This window comes from Tamandua tetradactyla, chromosome 12 (genome assembly GCF_023851605.1).
Source record: "Tamandua tetradactyla isolate mTamTet1 chromosome 12, mTamTet1.pri, whole genome shotgun sequence".
In the NCBI taxonomy this organism is placed as follows: domain Eukaryota; kingdom Metazoa; phylum Chordata; class Mammalia; order Pilosa; family Myrmecophagidae; genus Tamandua; species Tamandua tetradactyla.
The window spans coordinates 22,899,270-22,926,131 of NC_135338.1; the positions used below are offsets into that span (position 1 = coordinate 22,899,270).

General features: G+C 35.9%; 1 protein-coding gene across 7 annotated transcripts in view; it reads left to right on the forward strand.

Annotated features, from left to right (window-relative positions):
• Nucleotides 1-26,862, forward strand: part of FUT8 (fucosyltransferase 8) — a 330,921-nt gene that overhangs the window by 234,323 nt on the left and 69,736 nt on the right. For all 7 annotated transcript variants that reach the window (XM_077122732.1, XM_077122728.1, XM_077122731.1 and 4 more), the window contains one exon: nucleotides 20,941-21,178. In XM_077122732.1, the coding sequence (XP_076978847.1) occupies nucleotides 20,941-21,178 (238 nt within the window). The remainder of the gene's footprint in view (nucleotides 1-20,940; nucleotides 21,179-26,862) is intronic.

Consider the following 26,862-nt stretch of genomic DNA (forward strand, 5'->3'; position numbering starts at 1 on the left):
TTGGGATTCCAAAGAAATGTAAGGTCAGCTGATAGTGAGTTATCATATACGGCTGACTGCATAGAAAGTATCCAGGAAAACAGGTAGCTAGATATAACATCTGATCTAACTATTGCTCCTGGTGTGATCTAAAAGCCATTGAATAAAAAGTGCCATAAGTACTACTATTACCAAAAGGAATGGTACTTTGTAGAATAAAAAGCTAGTAAAAGAGTGTAAATTACTCTGGCTTATATTTGAAAAGAGAAAAAAATATCTGCCACAGTCCTTGCTTTAGAAGCCCAAGAACAGACTTCCACCCAGTATTTCCCTTTTCTGTCTGTCATCTCTTTCATCTTTTGATCCTGTAAAAAACATTGCTTACTATTCACCAGCTTGCATTTACAACTCCCCTATTTGTCCTCTCCTCACCCTTACCTCTCCCTTTCCTTTTTCCTCCCTCTTTCTTCTTCCTTCCTCTCTACTCACCTGTTGTTATTTGTTTGCTTTTTTCCTGAAGAGTAGCTAATATATCCATCCCTGTATTTCAGTTTTGAGGAAAAAATGAATGATGAATCCTGTTAAATAAACTGATAATAAAGGATCTTTCTGAAAATCAGCCTTAATTTTGTTAGCATGTTATTGTTAAACTGGTTGGAGACCTGGGATCAGGTTACATAAATCTACTGAGAAAAATGGAAGGTACTTGAAGATGTCTATTGTTCATTTATGTAGGATTGGCAAAATCTGTCTCCTCATGTAACTCAACTTTCCTTCCCCGTATAGATAGCTTAGTTCATATTATATTCTTGAATGTGAGAATTAGATTCAATACTTTTCATTCATCCTTTGCCTTTCATTTGTGGCTGTTAATGTTGCAGAAAATGTACAGATCTCTTGCATCTGAGGTGGGGGGTTTCCAGAGGCTACCTGGAACATGCAGGGATGATTGAAAACTGTCTTAAAGACCCTCAGTAGAAGAAATGTCCTATATTTGTTGCTTTCTACTGGATTCATGGAATTTCCGTCTTTTAAAAACATGGTTTTAAAGCCTTCAATAGAGGTTCCTAGGCAAAGTGCTTAAGTTCTAAAACTGCATTTAAAGTATGCCAATTGTTGCTTTACTTACCAAGATAAGCATTCCTACTCTATAACTGTAGAGTGACCATCTGTCTTTACTGCAGTCTGTTAGGATAACAGTCTATAAACCATATATCTTGATATCTTTTCTCCATTAAGTTTCCACACTTGAATTTTATAAAATACTTTCAAGGAAATTTATTTTCCAAAGCACTTGGTAGCCTACTTTGGCCTGAGTTATTGTATTGCCTTTACTACTTGCCACAGATTGGTCTTTGCTAGCAATGTGGAAATAATACCTTGATAATATCTTAACTTTGCTTTGGAAATATTCTTGCTTAATAGGCTAAGAGACAATAATTTCTAGTCTTGACTTTAAGATGAGGATGCTTTTAACTTCGTCTTTCACGGTTATTAACTATGCCCAGAGTCTTCATTTTAATTACCACAATGCAATATTTCATTTTTTTATTTGCTTCATTACTTTTTCTGCTTTGATTTTTAAAATAATTTTAGAGAAATAAAATCAGATTGTTTCCAATACAATTGAAATGCTTTCACCACACTATTAATGAATCTTCATTAAGAACACAAAACTAGATATTGTAAATCTTTTTAAACAAACAAATTCAAAACTGTTTAGTCTTGTGATTAGAACAGACAAAGAGTATACTAAAATTTAAATTACTCTACCTAATTGGAATGGACACATACCCATATTTTAAACAAGTGTTAAACCTAGCCTCCATCAGTCATTGAATAGCCAAGTAATGGTTTAAAGCATCCCTGAGTGTAAAGTCAGTCACCTTATACTACAGGCATCTCTCTGCTTGCTTTACTACCCAACTAAGCTCTCACCAATTTAGGGAGGTCTTAGGTATACAAAAGAGGTAAAAAGCATTTGCCCTTAAAACTATATTAGAGATATATTTCATATTTTAATTATTCTCTCAGTATAAACAAATTCTTCCAGATAGAAGAGTTTATAATTAATTCTTGGAGAAAATAATCTCATGTCAATTTGATTTCTACTAAATCTTTAGTGTCAACTTCCAGTTACCCAAATTGTAGATTACATGAGGATACATGCAGGCTGAATCATAACCCACAGTCCCAACCTACATAATGTTAGGTATGTTCAAGTTCGTTATGGGTTATAGTCTTTCTCTTACATATAATGATAATATTGATAACTTAATTAATGTTCCTATGTATTAGGCATTATCTCATGTCATGCTTTTGATAACCTTATGAAATGAGTGGTATTGACATTATTTTAAACAGGAAACTGATGCTGAGAATAGTCAAGTAACTTCTCAGGTTACACAGATAGTAAGTACTGAGGGCAGTATTTAAATTTAGGTCTATCCAACTCCAAACTCTATCACCATATTATGTCCTTTCATTACTATCTGAGTCAGGACCATTCTTAGAAGTTCTGGTAGATTTAGCGGACTTAAAAGTAATCTGTTGAACATCTGAATAAATGTTTCAATAATAATAATAATACTATTTCATGTTTTACAAATCACGACCCCCGTCATCTCCATAAATGCGAATTAGTTGAACTAATAGTTATTGAGCATCTGTTCTTTTTCCTTCTTTTTATTTTTCCGCATGGACAGGCACTAGGAATTGAACTTGGGTCTCGGGCATGGCAGGTGAGAATTCTGCCACTGAGCCACCGTCACACTGCCCGAGCATTTGCTGTTTGTAAGAGAGCTCTAGAGATACGATTTCCAGTTGATATTGACTAAATATTTATGCTTGTTTTTTATTTAGCACTTTTCTGCAATATTTTTGGTCAGTAACTCGACATATGTAAAGGAAGTTACATTGTGGCTGGAAATTGTGTACTCTGGAGAGGCTTTTATTTGTGCATATAGAAAATCTTTCTGAATTAGACAAAACAAAATCTTTATCTGTGATTTGATTTAAAAATCAGAGAATGATTACTCTTTGGTAATACTACCTCATTAATTCACGAAACACTTACTAAGTGGAGGGAGGCAGTGGAAACACCTACATTCTTAATAGTACTTAAATAATATGACAATTACTATGGTTTACTAGTTGGCTCAAAATTATCCTTTTTTAGCAAAGCAGGAATTAAACTGGCTTCCAAATTTGAAGTATGTCCAAGAGTAACTATTTTCAGAGTTTAATCAAAGTAAAAAAGACTAAAATATTTCAGTATATGATGATGCCTTTACTGAATTAGTAATCATTTATTTTAAAGAGATGCCAATCTCCTCAATATAACGTCCTGTTTAGAAATATATTTATTCAAGTTAAGTTCCCAATGTTGATTTGTAGGACAGTGAGAGCAAATATAGCTTGCACTTCTGTTGATACAGGATCATTCTTGAAAACTAAAAGTGTTTGAAAAATGCCTCAGATTGTGTACAAAAACAAATGAAGAAAGGGAAAAGGGAACCGGATACAGAAGACTCCTATTATAATATCTTAATTTCTTATTTCTTGATTCATATATCTTATGGTGACAGCTTTACTGCTGAAGAACAACCATAAAATGTGATATAGCAATGTGAGTCTATATGGGCCCATGTTTGTGCAAAAGTATTCTATTTATCCAGTGTGAAATAATGTCCTCTGAGATATGAAGATAAATGAAATGGTATATTTGAATGAATTTTTAACAAAAACCATCTCATTTACCTGCATAGTCTCTATGGGAAGGAAAACTTAGCAGGGAAAAGTTGTAGAGGGAAGTAATCTTTTTCCCAATTTTAGATGAACAAATGGAAGCAGAATCACACAATTGAATCCATAGCAAAACTCACTGAAACAAAATTGTATCTTAAACCTCTATCCAGATCTCTTTCATTAGAACATGTGTCTCAAGTAATTTTGACTGACTTACCTTATATTTCTAAAACTTGAATAGTTATCGTCATCATTGCAAGGAGCTAGAATGTATCTGCCCATTAGTGAGTCTGACTTTAAGAAGACACCATGAGACGGGGCAAGATGGTGGCTTAGTGAGGTGTGGAATTTATTTCACCCTCCAGAGCAACTAGTAAGTAGCCAGGAACAGTACAGAACAACTTCTGGGGCCACACCAGTGACTGGACACAAAGCATACATCAGTCTGGACAAGCTGGACCAGCTGCAATCCACACAGAACTATAAGTCCCCAAAGCCATGGAGGCAGTTGACCCTAGTTGTAAGGAAAGGAAACGGACTTTACTAGCAACAAAGGTTTACCTCAGCCAAGCTCCAATTACAGAATTAATTAACAAATTTTGACGATTGAAAATTAGTCCTCGGCTCAGATAAACCTGGAATAAGAGATAAAGGTACTACCAGTTTTTGCCCTGGCAGAGAGGGTGGGGCTGATGGAAAACAAACAAACAAACAAAAAACTGAGTGTTTTTGAGTCAGACAGCACAAAATACTTAAAAAGGAGGCCCATAGAACCTGGAGATACATAGAGCCATGTACCAACTTAAGCTCTTGATTAACAAAATCTGAGGAGCAGAGATCCTGCTTTTTTTTTATTTGTCTCTACTACTTAACAGCTCACTACACACATTCTCAATCTCCAGCACTGCAGCAAGCAAGGGTGGAATTAAGCTTGTCTGAGAGACAAAGTAACTAGTCAGGTGAAAGGAGTTAAACCACTAAAGGCTGTACCTTCCTCAACAGAATGGTAGGGCCCAACTCAAGTGAAATCCCTCCCTCAAGGAATTCAGGCCCCAGGGACTGGAAAACTGAAGCGATTAGTGCCAACCTCCAACCTCACCTCTGTCTCAGCCACACCACTGGCAGGGAGAGTCTGCTGAAGTTAAAGGCATCACACCACTTTATGCTAGTGGAAAGCTGCAGGCTGACCAGACACCACATACTAGGCAGGATAGGAAAAACACAGAGTCTAGAGGCTTCATAGGAATGTCTGTCAACCTGCTGGGTCTCACCATCAGGGAAAACTGATGCAGGCAACTCTTTTTCTTGAGAGGAGGCCAGTACAGTCCAGGAAAATCTGACTGGGGTATATAATATCTAAGGACACCCACCTCAAAAAAAGACTCCATATAAGCACAGCAAGAAGCAGAAAAACAAGAACTGAAAAATTCCGATCAGTTAAACAGAACCTATCCTAAATGTCTAGAATAAGTTGAAATGAGTGTAAAAGAACAGATAGAGAATAAAGCCATCCGACAAGAAAATCCTAGTAAAAGAGTGAAAACCTCCAGAATAAACTAATTAAGGAAACCAAATGCCTATATACCAGCAAAAAATAACAAGTCATACTATGAAAATCGAAGATATGGCCCAAAGGAACAAACCAACAATTCAAATGAGATACAGGAATTGTAAAAACTAATTCAGTATGTTTGAACAGACTTGGGAAATCTCATCAAAAATCAAATAAACGTTTTGAGGGAGGATATAAGGAGGCATTGGATGAAAAAGAAGAAATAGAAAGTTTGAAAAACAAACTACAGAACTTATGGGAAAAAAAGGTGCAGTAGAAGAAATGGAAAAAAATGGAAATCTACAGTGAGAGATTTCAAGAGGCAGAAGAAAGAATTAACTAGAGGACTAGACATCTGAAATCCAGCCCATGAAAGAAAATATATGGAAAAGAATGGAAAAATATGAGTAGGGTCTTAGGGAATTGAATGACAACATGAAATGCATGAATATATGTGTTGTGGGTGCCCTAGAAGGAGAAGAGAAGGGAAAAGGAAGAGAAAGACTAATGGAGGAAATAATCACTGAAAATTTCCCATCTCTTTTGAAAGATATAGAATTACAGATTCAAGAGATGCAGCATACCCCAAATAGAATAGATCCAAATAGACATCCTCCAAGACACTTACTAATCAGACTGTCAGATGTCAAAGAGAAAGAGAGAATTTTGAAAGCATCAAGAGGAAAGCAATCCATCAAGTACAAGGGAAGCCCAATAAGAATATGTGTGGATTTCTCAGCAGAAACCATGGAGGCGAGAAGGCAGTGGTATGATATATTTAAGAGTCTAAAAGAGAAAAACTGTCAACCAAGAATTCTATATCCAACAAAATTGTCCTTCAAAAAAGAGGGGGAGAGGGCAGGCCATGGTGGCTCAGTAGGCAGAGTTCTCGCCTGCCATGCTGGAGACCTGGGTTTGATTCCTGTGGTTTGAAAGAATGCATGTACCCTAGAAAAGCCATGTTTTAAACCTAATCCCATTTTGTAAAGGCAACCATTTCTTCTAATCCCTATTTAGGACTGTATGTTTGAAACTGTAATTAGATCATCTCCCTGGAGATGTGACTTAGGGAGTCACCTCTTGATGTGATCTTGAGTGATCAAGAGTGGTTGTTAAATTGGATTAGATGGAGATGTGTCTCCACCCATTCAAGTGGGTCTTGATTAGTTTACTGGAATCCTATAGAAGAGGAAACATCTTGGAGAATGTAGGAGATTCTGAGAGAGGAGAATGGCATAACCACAAGAAGCAGAGAGCCCATCAGCCAGCGACCTTTGGAAATGAAGAAGGAAAATGCCTCCTGAGGAGCTTCATGTGAGGAAGCCAGGAGAGAAAGCTAGCAGATGATGTCTTGTTCCCCACATGGCTTTCCAGATGAGAGAGAAACCCTGACCCTGTTTGCCATGTGCCTTCTCACTTGAGAGAGACCCTAAACTTCAGCAGCCTTCTTGAACCAAGGTATCTTTCCATGGATGCCTTTGATTGGACATTTCTATAGACTTGCTTTAATTGGGACATTATCTCAGCCTTAGAACTGTAAACTAACCGTTTATTAAATTCTCCTTTTTAAAGGCCATTCTATTTCCGGTATATTGCATTCCAGCAGGCAGCAAACTAGAACACTGGTGCCTGCCTGTGCTAAAAGAAAAAGAGGGAGTGATTAAAACATTTTCAGACAAACAATCACTGAGAGAATTTGTGACCAAGAGACCAACTCTGCAAGAAATACTAAAGGAAGCACTACAGGCAGATAGAAGGCAAGAGAGTGAGGTGTGGAGAAGAGTGTAGAATGAAGATTATTAGTAAAAGTAAAGAGATAGGAAAAAAGCTAGATATGACATATAAAATCCAAAAGGCAAAATAGTAGAAGAAATATTCAATTTACAGTAATAACACTAAATCTTAATGGATTAAACTCCCTAATCAGAAGATATAGACTGGCAGAATGGATTGAAAAACAGGAACCATCTATATGCTGTCTACAGGAGACTCATTTTAGACCTAAGGACAAAAATAGGCTGAAAATGAAAGGTTGAGTAAAGATATTTCATGCAAACAACAATCAGAAAAGAGCAGGAGTAGCTATATTAATATCCGAGCAATTAAATTTCAAATGTAAAATAATTAAGGGACAAAGAAGGACACTAATTAGTAAAAAGAACATTCAGCAAAAAGATATAACAATCATAAATATTTATGCACCAAGCCAGAGTGCTCCAAAAATACATGAGGCAAACACTGAAGGGAGAAACAGACACCTCTACTATAATAGTTCAATTCCCCACTCTCATCGGTGAATACAACATCTAGACAGAGGATCAGTAAGGAAACTGAGAATTGGACTAATACAATAAATGAACTAGACTTGACATTTACAGAACTCTATACCCCACAAAAGAAGGATAAACCTTTTTCTCAAGTGCTCATGGATCATTCTGAAGGATAGACCATATGCTGGCTCACAAAGCAAGTCTCAATAAATTTCCAAAGATTGAAATCATAGAAAACAGTTTCTCAGATCATAAAGCAATGAAGTTGAAGAGGATACTGTGAGCAGCTATATGCTAATATACTAAACAATGTAGATGAAATAGACAACTGCCTGGGAAGGCGTGAACAGCCAACATTGACTGGAGAAGAACTAGATGATCTCAACAAACCAATCACAAGTAAAGAGATTGAATCACTCAAAATTCAGTCTCTCTGAAAGAAAAGTCCAGGACCCCCAAAAGAAAAGTTCCCCAAAAAGAAAAGTTCAGGACCAGATGGCTTCATATGTGAATTCTACCAAGCATTCAAGAAAGAATTAGTACCAATCCTCCTCAAACTCTTCAAAAAAATTGAAGAGGTGGGAAAGTTATCTAACTCATTCTATGCGGCCAACATCACCCTCAAACCAAAGCCAGACAAAGATACCATAAGAAAAGAAAATTATAGACCAATCTCTTTAATAAATATAGATGCAAAAATCCTCAATAAAAATACCTGCAAATTGAATCCAGCAGCACATTGAAAGAATTATACATCATGACCAAGTGGGATTTATTCAAGAATGATTCAACATATGAATCAATCATGCAAGAATGATTCAACATAAGAAAATCAATTAATGTAATTAATACTCTATCAACAAATCAAAGCAGAAAAACGACATTGTCATCTTGGTTGATGCAGAAAAGACCTTTGAAAAAATTCAACATCTTTTCTTGATGAAAACACTTCAAAGGCTAGGAAATGAAGGGAACTTCCTCAACATGATAAAGAAAAACCCACAGCTAACATCCTCCTCAATGGGGAAAGACTGAAAACTTTTCCCCTAAGATCAGGAACAAGACATGGATGTCCACTGTCACCATTGTTATTCAACATTTTGCTGGAAGGTCTAACCAGAGCAATTAAACAAGCAAAAGAAATAAGAGGCCTCTAAATTGGAAAGGAAGAAGTAAAACTCTCACTGTTTGAAGATAATATGATACTGTATGTTGAAAATCCTTCGAAAGTTACGGCAATGCTACTAGAGCTAATAAATGAGCACAGCAAAGTGGCAGGATACAAGATCAACACCCAAAAATCAGTAATGTGTCTATACACTAGTAATGAGCAATCTGAGGAGGAAATCAAGAAATTTATAATAGCAACCAAAATTATAAATGTTTAGGAATAAATTTAACCAAGGTTACAAAAGACTACACACTGAAAACTGCAAGAAATCACTAAGAGAAATCAGGGAAGACGTAAATAAATGGAAAGGCATACCGTGTTCATGGATTGAAAGACTAAATATAGTTAAGATGTCAGTTCTATGAGCTGACACTCAGCATCAAGGGACTGAGAAAAACCCTAGAATGAGCTGAGAATTAACATCAAGGGATTGAGAGAACCTTCACGACCGAAGCGGGAAGAGTGAAATGAGACTAAGTGTCAATGGCTGAGAGATTCCAAACAGAGTCGAGAGGTTATCCTGGAGGTTATTCTTATACATTAAGTAGATATCACCTTGTTGTTCAAGATGTAGTGGAGAGGCTGGAGGGAACTGCCTAAAAATGTAGAGCTGTGTTCCAGTAGCCGTGTTTCTTGATGATGATTGAACAATGATATAGCTTTCACAATGAGACTCTGTGAATGTGAAAACCTTATGTCTGATGCTCCTTTTAGCTACTATATCAACAGAAGAGTAGAACATATGGAATAAAAATAAATAATAGGGGGAACAAATGTTAAAATAAATTTAGTTTGAAATGCTAGTGGTAAATGAAAGCGAGGGGTAAGGGGTATGGTATGTATAATCTTTTTTTTCTCTATTATTGTTTTATTTCTTTTTCTGTTGTCTTTTTATTTCTTTTTCTAAATTGATGCAAATGTTCTAAGAAATGATGAATATGCAACTATGTGATGATATTAAGAATTACTGATTATTTATGTAGAATGGAATGATATCTTAATGTTTTGTTTGTTATTTTTTTTAATTAATAAAAAAAGTTAAAAAAAAAAGTTCTACCCAAATTGATTTATAGACTCAATGCAATAACAATTAAAATCCCAAAAACTGACTTTGCAGAAGTAGAAAAACAAATAACTGAATTTATTTGGAAGGGAAAGTTGCCCTGGATAGCTAAAATATCTCAAGAAAGAAAAATGAAGTGGGAAGCCTTACACTACCAGACTTTAAAGCATATAACAAAGCTACAATGGTCAAAATAGCATGGAACTGGTATAAAGATAGATATACTCACCAATGGAATAGAATCGAGTGTTCAGATGTACACCTTCTCATCTATGGACAGTTGATCTTTGATAAGGCAGTCAAGCCAACTCACCTGGGTCAGAGTCGCCCCTCCAATAAATGGTGCTTGGACAACTGCATATCCATATGCAAAAGAATGAAATAGAATCCATATCTCACACCCTATTAAAAAATTTGCTAAAAATGGATCAAAGACCTAAACATTAGAACTAAGACCATAGAACTTTTAGAAGAAAATGTTTGGAAATATCATAAAAAATAAAAAAAACCTGTAATAGAAGGCAGTTTCCTAGATCTTACACCCAAGGCACTAGCTTTGAACAAAAAAATAGATGAAGGGGAACTCCCCAAAATTAAACACTTTTGTGCATCAAAGAACTTTGTCAAGAAAGTAAAAAGGCAGCCTACAGAATGGGAGACAATATTTGGAAACCACATATCAGATAACGGTCTAGTATCCAGAATATACAACTTAACAAAAAAAGACAGACAACCCAATTTAAAAATGGGCAAAAGACATGAATAGCTACTTCTCAGAAGAGGAAATCCAAATGGCTGAAAGGCACAGCTAAAGATGCTCAACTTCAGTGGCTATTAGGGAAATGTAAATCAAAACCACAGTGAGATATCATCTAATTCCCACTAGAATGGCTATTATCAAAAATACAGAAAACGTCAGGTGCTGGGGAGGATGTGGAGAAAGAGGCACACTTATCTACTATTGGTGGGAATGTATAATGGTATAACCACTGTGGAAGGCAGTTTGGTGGATCCTCAGGAGCTAAGTATAGAATTGCCATGTGATCCAGCAATCCCAATGCTAGTTATCGTTTAAGAGGACCTGAGAACAAAGACACAAACAGACATTTGCACACGAATGTTTATAGCAACATTATTTAAAATTGCCAAGAGATGAAAACAGCCCAATGTCCATCAACAGATAAGTGGCTAAACATGCTATGGAATACATATACAATAGAATATTATACAGCTGTAAGACAGAATAAAGTCATGAAGCATGTAACAACCTGAATGGATCTTGAGGATATTATGCCGAGTGAAACTAGCCAGAAAGGAAAGGACAAATACTGTACGGTCTCACTGATATGAGCTAACATTAATGACTGAATTTGGAGAATTTAATTTAAGAACACAGGTTATCAGGAACTAGAAATAGGGTAGAGATTGAGCAATTGGTCCTGAAGGAATACAGATTGTAGAAATTCAGTTATGGATAGCACAGTACTACCTGATTGTAACACAATAATGTCAGTACACTGAATGAAGCTGAATGTGAGTATGGTTGAGGGAGAAGGGCTGGGAGCACATATGAAATCAGAAGGTAGGCTAGAGGATAAAGACTGAGATGTTATAGTTTAGGAATGCCTAGTGTGCACAATGATACCAATTAAATGTACAAATTAAAAAATGTTTTTGCAGGAGGAAGAACAAAGGATTGCAGGGTGTTAAAAATAGATGGTATATGTGAAAAAAGTACAATCAATGTAAGCATTGTAATATGCTTCCACTGAATATAACAAAGGCATTATGCCATTACTAAACGTCAACAGATGGGAACATTGGAAAAGGGGTATGGATTCTTTGTGGAAGAAAGTAAATGTCTTCAGATGAGTGTAGTAGTGAAGGTATGTGGTGTATACACTTAGCTTGGGTTGTATGATGTGTAAATAAAACTATCTAAAAAATAACCAGAGAGAAACAAGTGCTAGAGAAAATGTGGAGAAAGAGGTGTATCTGTTCACTGTCAGTAGGGAAATGCAGCCCCTTGGAGAGCAGTGTTGCGGTTCCATAGGAGGCTAGGGTACTGCTATATGATCTTGAAACCCTATTGCTCAGTGTATACCTGGAGGAACTGGATATGGAGACACAAATGGACATTTGTGTACACTGGTGTTCCTGGCAGCAGTAATTGTGATCCACAATGAATGGAGGTGGCCTAAGTTTTCAACTACTGAGAAATGAAAGGGAGAACTATAGCGTATACATACAATGGATTACTGAGCCTCCACAAGAAGAAGTGAAGTTGTGAGACATGCAACTAGATGAACGAACCTCAAGAACTGCATATTGAGTGAAATGCAGGAATAAAAAGACAAATATTATCATGCCTCAATTGTGTGGACTAACTATAATATAAAAACTTGGTGAACCAAAGTCGAGAGCATAGGTTATCAGGCTGGGGCTTATTGTAAAGGGTCTTTTATTGTAAACTCTTACAGCAGTCACATATATTCAGGAGGTATAATTGTTAATTCCAAATTTTGAAATACTTAGCTGTTTGTATATAACCTGGTCTTTCCCAGAAACTTCGGGTATTTATGTGACACCTGAGACTCAGAGTTAGAGCACTGAAGTTGTGAAAGTCAGCAGTACCCCATACAGGAATGTTTTGAAAAGTTGAAAAAATGATCAGACATCCAGCAGAATGAAGCTGATCTGGATAGGTCTAATGTGTATCAGGATACTGAGTAAAGGATGATATCGTCCATATCTTAAAACTTCAACTTCTGTGTGAGACTAAAGGAAGATATGTTGATTTGGTGCGAAATTTATATTTTGGTTAGTATATTTCCTGATTTAACTTGTATGGTCAGTTTAGTTGAACACCATAAGTACAAGGAATCTTGAATAGGGAATGAGGTTTTGTTGGTTTGTCCAGATTAGTGTGATGCCCCAATAAATCCCAGAGTGATTTGGACAGTGAATAAAGAATTATGTGTAGAATTCCTTAAGGGAGTGGGGAGAAGGGAAAGTTTCAACTTCCCCATTTGGAGAATTTCTGGTACTCTCGCAAGCAGTGGAAACAACCAAATCAATAGGCCAAGCGCCCGATCTTGGGGTGTGCCACTATGAAACTTATTCCTGCAAAGGATAGGCTAAGACTACATAAATTAGGCCTAAGAATCACCCCCAGAGAACCTCTTTTGTTGCTCAGATGTGGCCTCTTTCTCTAAACTAACATGGCAAGGGTACCCACTGCCCTCCCCTCCTACGTGGGACATGACTCCCAAGGGTGTGAATCTCTCTGGCAACGTGGGACAGAACTCTCAGAATGAGCTGGGACCCGCATCAAGGGATTGAGAAAACCTTCTTGAACAAAAGGGGGAAGAGAGAAATGAGAAAAAATAAAGTTTCAGTGGCTGAGAGATTTCAAACAGAGTTGAGAGGTTATCCTGGAGGTTATTCTTATGCATTATATAGATGACCCTTTTCAGTTTATGGTGTATTTTAGTGGTTAAAGGGAAGTACCTGAAACTGTAGAGCTGTACTCCAGTAGACTTGTTTCTTGAAGATTGTATATCACATTTACAATGTGACTATGCAGTTGTAACTACTTTGTGTCTGATCTTCCCTTTATCTAGGTTATGGACAGAGGAGTAAAAATATGGATAAAAAACAAATAGGGAAAACAAAGCTTAAAATATATTGGCTAGATAGAAATGCTAATGATCCAGGAGAGAGAGGGTTAATGGGTATGGTAGATATGGGTTTTTTCTTTTTTCTCTTTAATTCTTTTTCTGGAGTGATGGAAATGTTCTAAAAAATGATCGTGTTGATGATATTGTGAGCCATTGTTTGTACGCCATGTAGGGAATGTTTGTATATTAAGAATGTTTGTGTTTGTATGTTATTTTGTCAATAAAATTATTTAAAAAAAAAGAAAAAGAAAAAAAAGACACCATATGTGAAAAACCCACATTTTGAACAAAAATTATGGAGCAAGTCTTTGCCTCTCACAACCATTCTTTACAACACAGATTCCTATTAAATAATTTTTAAATGTATATTAACTTTGCTTCTCATAAACATAAGAAATCATATCCTTTAAACTGTTACAGATACAGTTTTAGTCATTACCCTTTCCAGTTCAGCTGTAAGTGATTTTCCCTCTACTATTCCTTAGTTGTTTTTTAAATCACAATCTTAGAACATTTAAATTGACTATTGTTGACCTTATTGGCGTATATGATTTCTTATTCTATTGTATTGTCATCTCCCAAGGTTCCTTGCATACATTAGATTGTTCTAGTTTGTAAGCTGCCAGAATGTGAATACCAGAAACAAAACCACTTTTTTTCTTTTTTGCATGGGTAGGCACTGGGAATCGAACCTGGGTCTCCGACATAAAGCCACTTTTAAATAGGGGAATTTATTAAGTTTTAAGTTAACAGTTCTGAGGCTATGAAAATATTCTAATTAAGGCAAGGCTATGAAAATGTCCAATGTAAGGCATCCAGGGAAACATACCTTGGTTTGAGAAGGCTGATGATGTTCAGGGTTTCTCTCTCAACTGGAAAAGCACATGGTGACATCTGCTAGCTTTCTCTCCAAGCTTCTGGTTTCATGAAGCTCCCCTGGGGATGTTTTCTCCATAGATCTCTGACTGCATGGGTTCTAAAACTTTTTCCAAAATGGTTCCCTCTTAAAGGGTTCCAGTAAGAATCCCCACCTTGAATAGATGGAGTCATCTCTCTGTGGAAACCATCTAATCAAAAGTTACTACTCACAATTGGGTGGGTCATATCTCCATGGAAACAGTCACAACACTCCCACCCAGCAATTTTGAATGAGGATTAAAGGACATGGCTTTTCTGGGGTAGACCACAGATTCCAACTGGCCATAGGTGGAGATAAGCAGAAGTTCACCTGTCTTGATCTGTAATTCTAGGGGCAGGAGGAGGGAAAGATGAATGAAACTCTCCCCCAAGGTTATTTCCTTCTATATTCCCTCATCTTTCACTCCTACATAAATACTTCCTAGTGACCCTCACTCTGGGGGGAATATATTTTATCCCTCAAGCATCTGTGTGTATGTGTGTGTTTGTGTGTATATGTGTGTGTGTGAGAAAGAAAGAGAGATGAGTTGTGGAAAGAAAGGGGGGCAAAGGAAAGATTGATGAGAATCGTATTATAAAACTCAGCAGTATCACTGCATTCTTGCATATCTAGTAGAGAAAAAGTGTTAGGTAAATTAGAGGCACTTGAAGAGACATTTTATAATCAGAAATAATTCTCCTATTAAAGTGTTGACTTAAAGTAAAGTTTCTTTTAATAATGAGGCCGTTTTATATAATCTTGCTCATAGATAAGATACCTTAAGCCTTTTACAGAGATCAACAGGAGAGTATAGAACCAAGATCAGTGGTAATTAACAGAGGCCATTTTGGTAAAAAATTTGAAGGTCAGGTACACGCACATGACTATAGCTTTTTTATTTTTTATTCTTTTCCATTTCCCTTGTTACTAACTCTCTGCCTTGAAACCTTCCATTGATTACCTTGTTTATGTAGACCTTTCTTATTCCAGATGCAAGCATAATGGATTATTTTTCCTTCTCCTATATTATCTACCACATAATAGAAAGAATATATTAATCTCTTCAGCTTGATTTGAGGCACATTAAGCTTTTTGGATTAAACCTTATTTCATAAATTACCTCTTCTTTTTCCTAGATATCAGCTCTTATGCTCACTGCACTAGTTTCTTGTTAAACTCTTCTCTTAGAACACACAATACATGTGCTTTTCTTAAATGCATGCATGAGTCTTTTAAATAAAAAATCTGCATCTTTCAAACTAAAGGTCAATTGTTTCAATTATTATGGCTCCTCACTCTATTGTTTTTCCCAATTATTATGTTCCTTCACTGATTTAAGATATTGGGAGTAGGGTATGTGGGTTATATGAAAATTCTATACTATGTTTGCAATAATTCTGACATTTGAAAGTATTGTAAAACAACATACATAAAAATATATGAAGGATGTGAGTGCAGTTATCAGTCCACATCTCTAGTATCCAAATGATTTTTCTAAGTTTGTGTAATAAGCTTATTTGTGAATTCTGCTTACCAGAGGGATCCTGTGGCGTTATCTTAGGAATGATGTCTTCTTCAAACATTTTGGGTCACTCTTCCTTCTACTCACAGAAATGGTTTCAAAATATTTCTTGGAACAGTTCAGGGTTTCATTTGGAGCATATCTGTTTTCAGGCAACTTGAATATTAAAGATGATGTTACAGCACTGAAAAAAAATATGAAGAATGTATGCTTTTTCTTTCATATGAAATGTAAAGATATTCTAGTACTGTATATCATACAAGCCATGAAAAATCTGACAAATTACTATCTATATTTTTTATTTGTTCTCTTAATAAACTACTGAGTCAGTAATATAATATGGATCAGCTTGTGAATATTATTTTTTTCCAGGATCCTTGTATGATATTGAAAAGCAAATTAATGACATAGTTCTCCCATGTTCAAATATCATCACCCTCTTCTGTTCCTCTCAATCTAATATGGCTTTCTTAACTGGAGTCAGATTGTTTATTGCTTTAGTCATAAGTTCATAATCTCAAATGAAAACGATCAGCAAATCTAGTGATTGTTTGGGAAACAATAATGGCCAAATCTTTCTAAAATTTTATGAAGGCTTTCCCTTGGGATTCATAAGGGCTCTAACTATTCATATGGTTCTTTGTAAATTAGAGAAGCTGTGAGTTTACAGAAAAGTTATGCATAAAATACAATGTTTCCATATACCACCTGTTCTGGTTTGATAAAGCTTCCAGAATACAGTATACCAGAAATTGACTGTTTCTTAACAATGGTAATTAGTTTACAAATTTACAGTTCTAAGTCCATGAAAATGTCCAAATTAAGGCATCAAGAGGAAGATACTTTCTCTGTAGAAAGGCTGTTGGCATCTGGGGTTCCTCTGTCACCTAACAAGACACATAGCTGGCATCTGTTCATACTTTGATATTAGTTTCCATTGCTTTCATTTTCTGGTTTCAGTGGCTCTCTCAGCTCTCTCCAAACCTCCGCCTTTTATCCTTACATAAAGGATTAAATCCCATAAAGGATTAAGGCCCCCCTTGAATTGGGTGGGTCACATCTCAATTGAGAGAACTTAATCAAAAGTTCTACAATATGTCTGCACCCACAAGAATGGATTAAAAGAACATGGCCTGGGCGGGCCACGGTGGCTCAGCAGGCAAGAATGCTTGCCTGCCATGCCAAAGGACCCAGGTTCGCTTCCCAGTGCCTGCCCATGTAAAAAAAAGAACATGGCCTTACTTGGGATACATAACAGCTCCCAACTGCCACACCACCTTATTATTAAGACCTTACATTAATGTGGTATATTTGTTACAATTAATGAAAGCACATTTTTATAAATGTACTATTAACTATAATTAATAGTGAAGAGTTTTTGCACTTCCATGGATTTTTTTGGTGTTGTTTGTCCAATTCCATGAACTTTAAAAAAATTTCTAGTATGGTAAAATATAACAAGCTAAAATTTCCTCCATTTAACCACATTCAAATATATAATTCAGTGCTGTTACTTACATACCCAATGATTTGCCACCATCACTGTTGTCCATTACTGAAACTTTTCCATTGTCCCAATAGAAACACTAAACTAATTAAGCATTAATTCCCCATTCCCGACCCACAACCTGGCCTCTAGTAACTTATATTGTAGATTCTGACTCCATGAGTTTGCTTATTCTAATTATTTCATATCAGTGTAATCAAACATTTGTCCTGTTGTGTCTGGCTTATTTCACTCAGCATAACATCTTCAGGGTTCATCCATGTATTCGCATGAACCAGAACATCATTCCTTTTATCGCTGAATAATATTCCATTCTATCTGTATACCACATTTTGTTTATCTATTCATCATTGAAGCAGCACTTGAAATGCTCCCATCTTCTGGAAAATGTGAATAATGCCGCTATGAATGTCTGTTTGAAAATAGCTATTTTAGTCCCTGCTTTCAGTTCTTTTAGGTATATATCAAGTAGAGGGATTGCTCTTAGGCTATTTTCCTCTTTATATAATTTTTTTTTTCTTCCTGATGCTCAGCCTAACTCATTTCAGTTGTTTTGTCTTCAAGTTCTCTGATTCTTTCTTCTTCTAGCTCCAACCTGCTGACAAAGCCTTACAGGAAATTTTTCATTTTGGTTATTGTGGTCTTCAACTCCTATACTTTTGCTTGGCTCCTTTTTAAAATTTCTGTCTCTGTATCTCTGTATTAAGCGTCTTATATTGTTCATTCATTGTTTTCCAGTATCCTTTAGTTCTCTATATCCTTCATCTGCTTAAGCATACTGATGGCCGTTTTCTTAACATCTTTGTCTGGTATGTCCACAATCTGAACTTCTTCATAGATGTGTTCTGGATTTTATCCTCTTCCTTTGGATGGGCCTTCATTTCCTGTTTCCCTGTTTGTCTTATAATTTGCTGTACACTGTATGTTTTAAGATTTTAATATGTTGACTCTGGGATTTGTTCCCTGAGGTGTCTGTCTCTTGAGTGTATAGCCAGCCAGATTTTCTTATGTGTCAGGAGCTAACAGAACCAAACAAATCTAAGCAAAAAAGCACCTTTTGCCTTTACAATTGGCTTGGTGTTGGGTGGTTTCCCTTTTGAGTTCAGCCCTCCTATCGGGAAGATCAGCCCAAGGCGAATGCCAAGTACAGGTGCCTCCTTGTACTTTGCCTTGGTTTGTGCTTGGTAGTGGCCTTAGGAATTCTCCTGTATATAGGAATTTGAATGTCTCCTCTACTTCTCTGGAAACAGGTCTCCCTCTCCCAGGTCATACACTGCAGGAGTTGAAACAGATAAATCTTTCCCCTAGACTATCTTGCTCAGTTGTTTCTTATATTACTTTTATTATCTCAAGGTACTTTGCCTGAAGGCAAATCCTGGGAGGGGGAACAAATCTGAGAGGAGTTCTGTGAGTCAGTTTTTCCCAACTGGAAAAAGGCTAGGAACCCACAAAGGGAGAGCAAGCCAGCTACAAGATGCCCTAGGGAGGCAATGAAATTGGGTGCAGGAAGACTCCAGAAGCTCCTATAGCTTCCCCAAATATGCTGTCTTCCTAGCCACTTCTCAGCCAGTGCCACCTTTAACTGTCTTCTGCAGCTCTGAGGAAGCATACCTTCTTTAAGTCTCCTCTGACACCTTTTTCTGGGTCCACTGGAATAAGGTCACCCTAGAACTGGGGCCCCAGCCATCCTACATAGCAAAAGCAGTTATCAGTTATATCATCCCCTCATCCTGTTGCTTGGGTAGTGAATTTTTATGTCCTTCTCTGGCAGAAGAGGAAGCTAAGCCAGGTGCCAGACCCCACTGCTCCCTACTGGGAGAATTAGGGATGGGCACTGGTAGCTGCCCCATGGAGTGGTAAATTATTTACCGTAATTTACCAGCCTCTTCTGCATGCTCTTCTCTAGATGCTGGACTCCAGAGTTTAGAAATCTTTGATTCAGTCAGTCCTGGTTGAAGGACTCATGCCTGGAGCCTCCATTTATGCTATCTTCCCACAGTTTCCCCATCTAAAATTCTTGATGGTATAGGTTCCAATTTAATTTAAAACAAAAACAGCTTGCTGTGATACATTTAATTGTGAAAATTACTGCTTTTAAGGTAGGTGTTTTGCATTATCTCTCCCTAGCTTTTCTCTCATAATCATTTTATAACCTCACCATTGTACCTTTTATTTCTTGAGTTCTACTTGACAGAGCAGATATTATCTCTGGAGCATAATTGGAGATTTGAGTTTTGGTAATCTGCTTCATTTAAGGCTCATAGAAGTTGAGCACTGATTACCTTGCCTCTTGGTATCTGGGAGAAAAGATTCTATTCATAGAGACACCCTTCCTCTCTCCTTTGCAGATAAAATTATTTGGAAAACTTAGGCTAAAGAGTCCTTGAATCTCAGGAATTAAGATGCCTAGGGAGGGGGAACAAAGGTTAAAATCAATTGGGTAGATGGAAATACTAGTGGTCAGTGAGGTCAATGGGGTGAGGGGTATGGTATGTGTGAGTTTTTCTTTTTTCTTTTTCACTTTTTCTGGAGTGATGCAAATGTTCAAAAAATGATCATGGGATAAATATACAACTATGTGATGATATGTGAGCCATTGTATACCATGTATGGAATGTTAAGAATGTTTACATATTTATATGTTGTTTTATTAATAAATTTTTTTGAAATGATGCCTAGGGATATTTGGCAACAGCCCATATGAATTAGAGCAAAATTGGATTTTTAGAGTGTAGGGAAAAAAAGAAATTCTCACATTAGCTAACCCCACTTCACCTACTGCTAGATAGTGTTAATTGTTTAAACCATTTGCTACCTTAATGGCAAATTATACAGATGGAGAAATAGATCTCCCAATTAAAAATTTGCATAATACATTCTTATGGTAGTCAAAAGACCATGTTCTTTGAATGATTGCTAAAATTACCAATAGGTGTCATCAAAGATGGTTTTAACAACAAAAAAAGTCCCATAACTGGTATTTTGTGATTGTGGAACTCAGATGTCCTTTTCCTCAGTAGCTTTTACTTCCATAATACAATAGTAGATTTTGTTTGTGACATGTAGAACTCTGTATACAGATGGAAATAGTAGGTACTTTATAGTTGTTCCTTTAAGATAATTTGAGTTTCTTTAAGGAAGGTAAGCTCAGAATGCTGAAGTGCTGCTGGAATAAATGGATTGTTTTACTCCTTTCATAAAGATCTCAGAGTATGCAACTTTCAGTTTGGAAACATCAAATTTGCTTGTTCTAAATGATAGAGAAGTGAATGAGTAATTAAAAATATAACTGCTTAATTTCACATGCTTAGCAAATTTTCTAAAGTAACTATTTTTTTTTTTTTTACTGTGTTTCCCTTTCTCTAAGTATGCACATGAGATTTTCATGGAATTCTTTGAAACCTAATTCTTAAAGCTAGAGTGTTTGATTAATAGGCTATAAACTGGATAAGCCCTGACTTGTATGATGTTTGACACTTGTCATCCTGTAAATGTAAGTTGACCTTACTGTACAGCTTATCTCCATCCTTTCTTCTCTTCCTCCTTCTCAGAATCCCAAGGACTGCAGCAAAGCCAAGAAACTCGTGTGTAATATCAACAAAGGCTGTGGCTACGGCTGTCAACTCCATCATGTGGTCTACTGTTTCATGATTGCGTATGGTACCCAGCGAACACTCATTTTAGAATCTCAGAATTGGCGCTATGCTACTGGTGGATGGGAGACTGTGTTTAGACCTGTAAGTGAGACATGTACAGACAGATCTGGCATCTCCACTGGACACTGGTCAGGTAAGAATCCTGTGCAGCATGTCAGTTCTCTGTGTTGGACTGTACCATATGACAGAATTATCAGATTTCTAGATACTGATCACCAGTCATCTTTTGCTCATATTCATATATTTCCTCATATATGTCCATAATCTCAGCTAAAATCTAGAACTATATTGTACTTAAAAAAAATATTTTGTGATCTGTTTTGCTTCTCATTTTAAAGAATTTTTTATCATAACATATATACAATATAACATTTCTTACTTTAACCACTTTCAAGTATACAATTTGCTGGTGTTATATATTCACAGTGTTTTGATACCATCACCAAAGTCCATTTCCAAAACTTTCCCATCACCCCAAACAAAAACTCTCTACTGTTAAGCATTAACTCCCCATTTCTCACCTTTATCTCTCCTCTGCCATCCTGTAATCTTTTTGTCTCCTTGAATTTACAAATTCTAGTTATTTCATATAAATGAGATCATATAGGATTTGTCATTTTTGTATGACTTATTTCACTCAGTATAATGTCTTCAAGGATCATCCATGTTGTAGCATATATATGAACTTCATTTCTTATTATGGCCTAGTAATATCCCTTTGTATGTGTATATGACATTTTGTTTATCCTTTCATTTGTTGGTGGACATTTGGGTTACTTCTTTCTTTTGACTATTGTGAATAATGCTACTGTGGATGTTTGTGTACAGATTCCTCTCCAAGTCCCTCCTCTCAATTCTTTTTGGGGGTATACTTAGAAGCAGGGTTGCCAGGTCATGTGACTCCTAATATACTTAACTTTCTGAGGAACCACCAAACTATCTTCCATAGTTGCTACACCATTTTACATTTCTACTGGTAATGCACAAGAGTTCTTATTTCTCTGCATCTTTGCTAACACTTGTTATTTTCCGTTGTTTTAGTTATAGACATTCTAGTAGGTGTAAAATGGTATCTCATAGTTTTGATTTGCATTTTCCTAATAATTATGTTGAACATCTTTTCATATGCATATTGGCCATTTGTGTATGTTCTTAAGAAAATTATTCAAGTCCTTGGCTCATTGTTTTTCTTTTTTTTTATTTTGAAATATAACAAACATACAAAAAAACATTAAATTCCAAGTACATTTTAACATGTAGTTATAGAACAGATTTTAAAATTTGGTGTGTGTTACAGTTCCACAGTATTTCGTTTTTTCTTCTAGCTCTTTCAAGACACTCAAAAATATCAATATAATGATTTAGCAGTCATAATCATTTGTTAAATCCTATCTTTTCTATTATACTCCTTCTCTTTAAATAATATATATAGATAAAAGCAATAAATTTCAAAGTACATCACAACAATTAGTTATAGAACACATTTCAGAGTTGTATGGGTTATAGCCCACAATTTTAGTTTTTTATTTCTAGCTGCTTTAAGGTTTTGGGGCTAAAAGAAGTATCAGTGTAATGATTCAGCACTCATACTAAATGATTTAACCCAGCCTTCTATATAGCTCCACCATCACCTTTGATCTTTCTCCCACTCTTTAGGGATATTTGGGCTATGCCCATCCCAACTTTTTCATGTTGGAAGAGGCCGTCAATGATACGGGATAGAGGAATGGAACTAGCTGATGTTCCAGAAAGGCTGGCCTCTCTGCATTTTAGGGCATATCTGGTCCAGGGACCTATCTAGAGGTTGTAGGTTTTGGAAGTTTACCTTAGTGCATGGAACCTTTGTAGAATTTTATATAATGCCCTAGATATTCTTTAGGATTGGCAGGAATGGTTTTCATTTGGGTTTGGCAAATTATGCTAGGTAGCAATGTTTAACTGAAGCATACGTAAGAGTGACCTCCAATGTAGCCTCTTGACTCTATTTGAACTCTCTCAGCCACTGATATCTTCTTGTTATACTTCTTTTCCCCCTTTTTGTCAGGATAGCATTGTTTATCCCATGGTTTCAGGATCAGTCTCATCCCTAGGAGTCATTTCCCATGCCACCAGGGAGACTTTTATCCCTGGATGTCATACTTTGACTCATTTTTTAATTGTTTGTCTTTTTGTTGTTGAGTTGTTAGAGTTCTTTATGTAGTCTGAATGATAAACTCTTGTCAGATGGATGGTTTCCAAATATTTTCTCCCATTCTATAGGCCTACTTTTTTTTTTTCTGTAGGCTTACTTTTAACTTTCTTAATAATACCCTTTAATCACAGCAATTTTTAATTTTGGTGAGGCCCAGTACATCTATTTTTTCTTTTGTTGCTTGTGTTTTGAGTGTAAAATCTAAGAATTCATTGCCTAATACAAGGTCCTGAAAATATTCCCCTATGTATTCTTCTAGGAGTTTCATAGTTTTACTTCTAATATTTAGGTCTTTGATCCATTTTGAATTAATTTCTTTATATGGTATGAGGTAGGAGGCCACATCCATTCTTTTGCATGTGGATGTCCAGTTTTTCCAGCACTGTTTTTTGAAGAGGCTATTCTTTCTCATTGCTATTTCATTTCTGATGTTCATTTTTATCTGTATTTAGCACAATTGCTAATTTTTTGGAGGGACATAATTTAGTTTTAATAATAAAGATGATGATCATTCCTTTCATTTTGAAGGGTGTTTCACATTATTAAATTCATTTGAGTCTCATAATTATCCTTATGGTAGACCAGTGGTTCTCAAACTTTAGCATGCATGAGAATCTCCTGGAGGGCTTGTTAAAACGCCAACCTCTGATTTAGTAGGTCTGAGAATCTGCGTTTCTGTAAAAGTTCTCAAGTCCAGGATCACACTTTGAGAATGACTGAGGTAGACTATGCAGTTAACATTAACTCAATTTTACAAATGAGGACAATGAAGTCTAATTTGTTTATATGATTTCAGTTTAATTCAGCAAACATTTGATGAAGAGTAATGTGAGTAAGGTACTAAACTAGGCATTTTAGGGGATATAAAGAGCAGCAAGAAATTTCCCTTCTCTCCAAGGAAGTGGTAGTAGAGGAACTAGAATATAGATTGAATGAATTTCTTACTGCCTGTCTATTATTCTTCTTTGTATATTGATGGTCTTTAAATAGGATCCCAAGTTGGATACCTGAGCTATGATCCTGACTTGTCAATTTGCAACCTTTGGCAGTTACTAAACTTAAGCCTCAGTTTCCTCATCAGTAAGTTGAGGAGTAATAGCACCTCACTGAGTTGTTGATAGGATTAAATGAAATGACGTGCATAATGCACTTAGTATATAGTACCTGATGCATAAGCTGTCATGGGAGCTGTTAGCTATTACTAATAGCTTTTATTTATTCAGCAAATACATAATGAGTAATCACCATGTGGCAGATACTGAATTAAGTATAAAGTTAAATGCTAAGGAAAACAACACTATCTGTGTACTCACATCTTGTGGGATATCAAACATTTTTCAAAAAGTGGAGAGTTAATGTAATTTCTTATAGGGTTGGGCCCCTTTTCAAACAACTTGAAGATTCAGACAGTATTCAAATTCAGGACAGTATTCAGATTCAAGACAGTAGATTTGGAATAGGAGCTATGTTATGAGCAAACTGAGTAACTTTAGTTCCTTTGTTTCTTTTTGCCCTGTTTGGGAAAAAACAGATAATACCTGTCTCAAAAACAGATAACACCTGTTTCTTCACAGAAGTGTCATGAAACTTTTAGTTAATTTCTATAAAATGCTTTGAATATCTCTGTGAAAGGTCCTGTAGATTAAAAATATTGGCTTGTAATGTGATTTTTGCCTTTTTGGTGATTTAGATGCCTTATTTTCTTTATCAACATATTTTTTATCATAATTTTTTTCAAATTTTAAAGTGCTCCTCTTAATATAGAGAGGAGCAGAGATTTTTTTGAGGTTACATCTTCCACTGTTCTAGTCTGCAGAACAGATTTAGGTATCAGGATTAGGAAGATGCTAAATTTGTCAGTCAGGAAAAGCAATTCTCCTAGGCTACCTGTGGCTAACTTTTTCATTTTGTGGATTTAGTTCAATTTCAGGCTTCTTTGTGGAAGTGTGTAGTAGTCAAATTAGGGCAAAGTTCCTTTGTTTCACCATTTCTAGGGAGAAGCAACTTTTTAGAGGTAATAGTTAACAGAAAAGTGAAAAATTGGCCTTATTAGATTTATCAAATTTAGTATATAGTATATAGATTTATTAAATTAAAAATATAGTTTGACCCTGTTTATATGTTATAGCTAATTATCCATTCTTACACATTTTATAGCGTGCAGTGGCAACCGTAGGATACGAAAATAAAAAATGGCCTGAATTTCAAACATTCCTAATTTCCTAATCTTTGAAGTAAACAGAATCTAGAAATTTCTGGATTTATTCCTGTGGAATCTAAAGCTAAGTGATTTATTCAGGGTTATTTTGCTTATATATATATATATGTGTGACAGAATTCTGGTTAGCACACTCACTTCTACCTTTTCCCAGTCTAAGTCTTTTCCAATCAAGTCATGCCAAACAATTTACTGAGCAGCATAATGATTAGAGGCATAGAAGCTGTTCTGCATGTTTAGGGACTAAATAAAATAACTAATTTTAGTTTTTATATCCCCTTTCTTCTCTTACCCTGTAACTTGTTCTAACCTTTCTATATAACTTCCATTATTAAAGAGTTATCAGTTGTATTTTCTTCTTAACCTCCATTTAAGGAAGTCATTTGATCATGTTGCCACAGAATAACAATTTTAATTAAATGTATTTTTCCTTTATCACAATGGGTATTGTATAAAATCATACCTTTTTCTTTATTAAGTAATCAAACTGTCCCTGTTGGGCACCTTTAATTAATTATACTGGTAATCGTTTTCAGTATGCATTGAGAACCCATCATAACTACAATAATTTAGATACCAATCTTATCTTCAAAAGAAAGAAGACATTTATATTTGTACTTAGAATATTTTTGTTTATAAAAAGTGTGTGTTCTAGTTTGCTAACTGTCAGAATGTAATATACCAGAAACAGAGTGGCTGTTAAAAATGAGAATTTAATCAGATGCTAGTTTATAGTTCCAAGGCCAAGAAAATGTCCCAATTAAACCGAGTCTATAGAAATGTTCAATCTAAGGCATCTAGGGAAAGATACCTTGGTTCAAGAAGGCCAATGAAGTTCAGGGTTTCTTTCTCAAGTGAAAGACACATGGCAAACACAGTCAGAGTTTCTCTCTCATCTGGAAAGCACGTGGTGAACACAGTCAGGGTTCCTTTCTCATCTGGAAAGGTACGTAGCGAACACGGCATCATCTGCTATCTTCTTCTCCTGGCTTCCTGTTTCATGAAGCTCCCTGGGAGGCATTTTCATTTTTCATCTCCAAAGGTCGCTGGCTGGTGGACTCTGCTTCTTGTGGCTATATCGTTCTGCTCTGCTCTCTCTGAATCTCTTTCATTCTCCAAAATGTTTCCTCTTTTATAGGACTCCAGAAACTTATCAAGACCCTCCCAAATGGGTGGAGACATGTCATCACCTAATCCAGCTTAACCACGGTTGATTAAATCATATCTCCAGGGAGATGATCTGATTACAGTTTCAAACATACAGTATTAAATAGGGATTATTCTACCTTTATGAAATGGGATTTTGATTAAAACATGGCTTTTCTAGGGTACATACATCCTTTCAAACCAGCAGTGCGGTTGCCATTTCTGTTTTCTGTTAATATACATTATATGTGTACATTTTGTA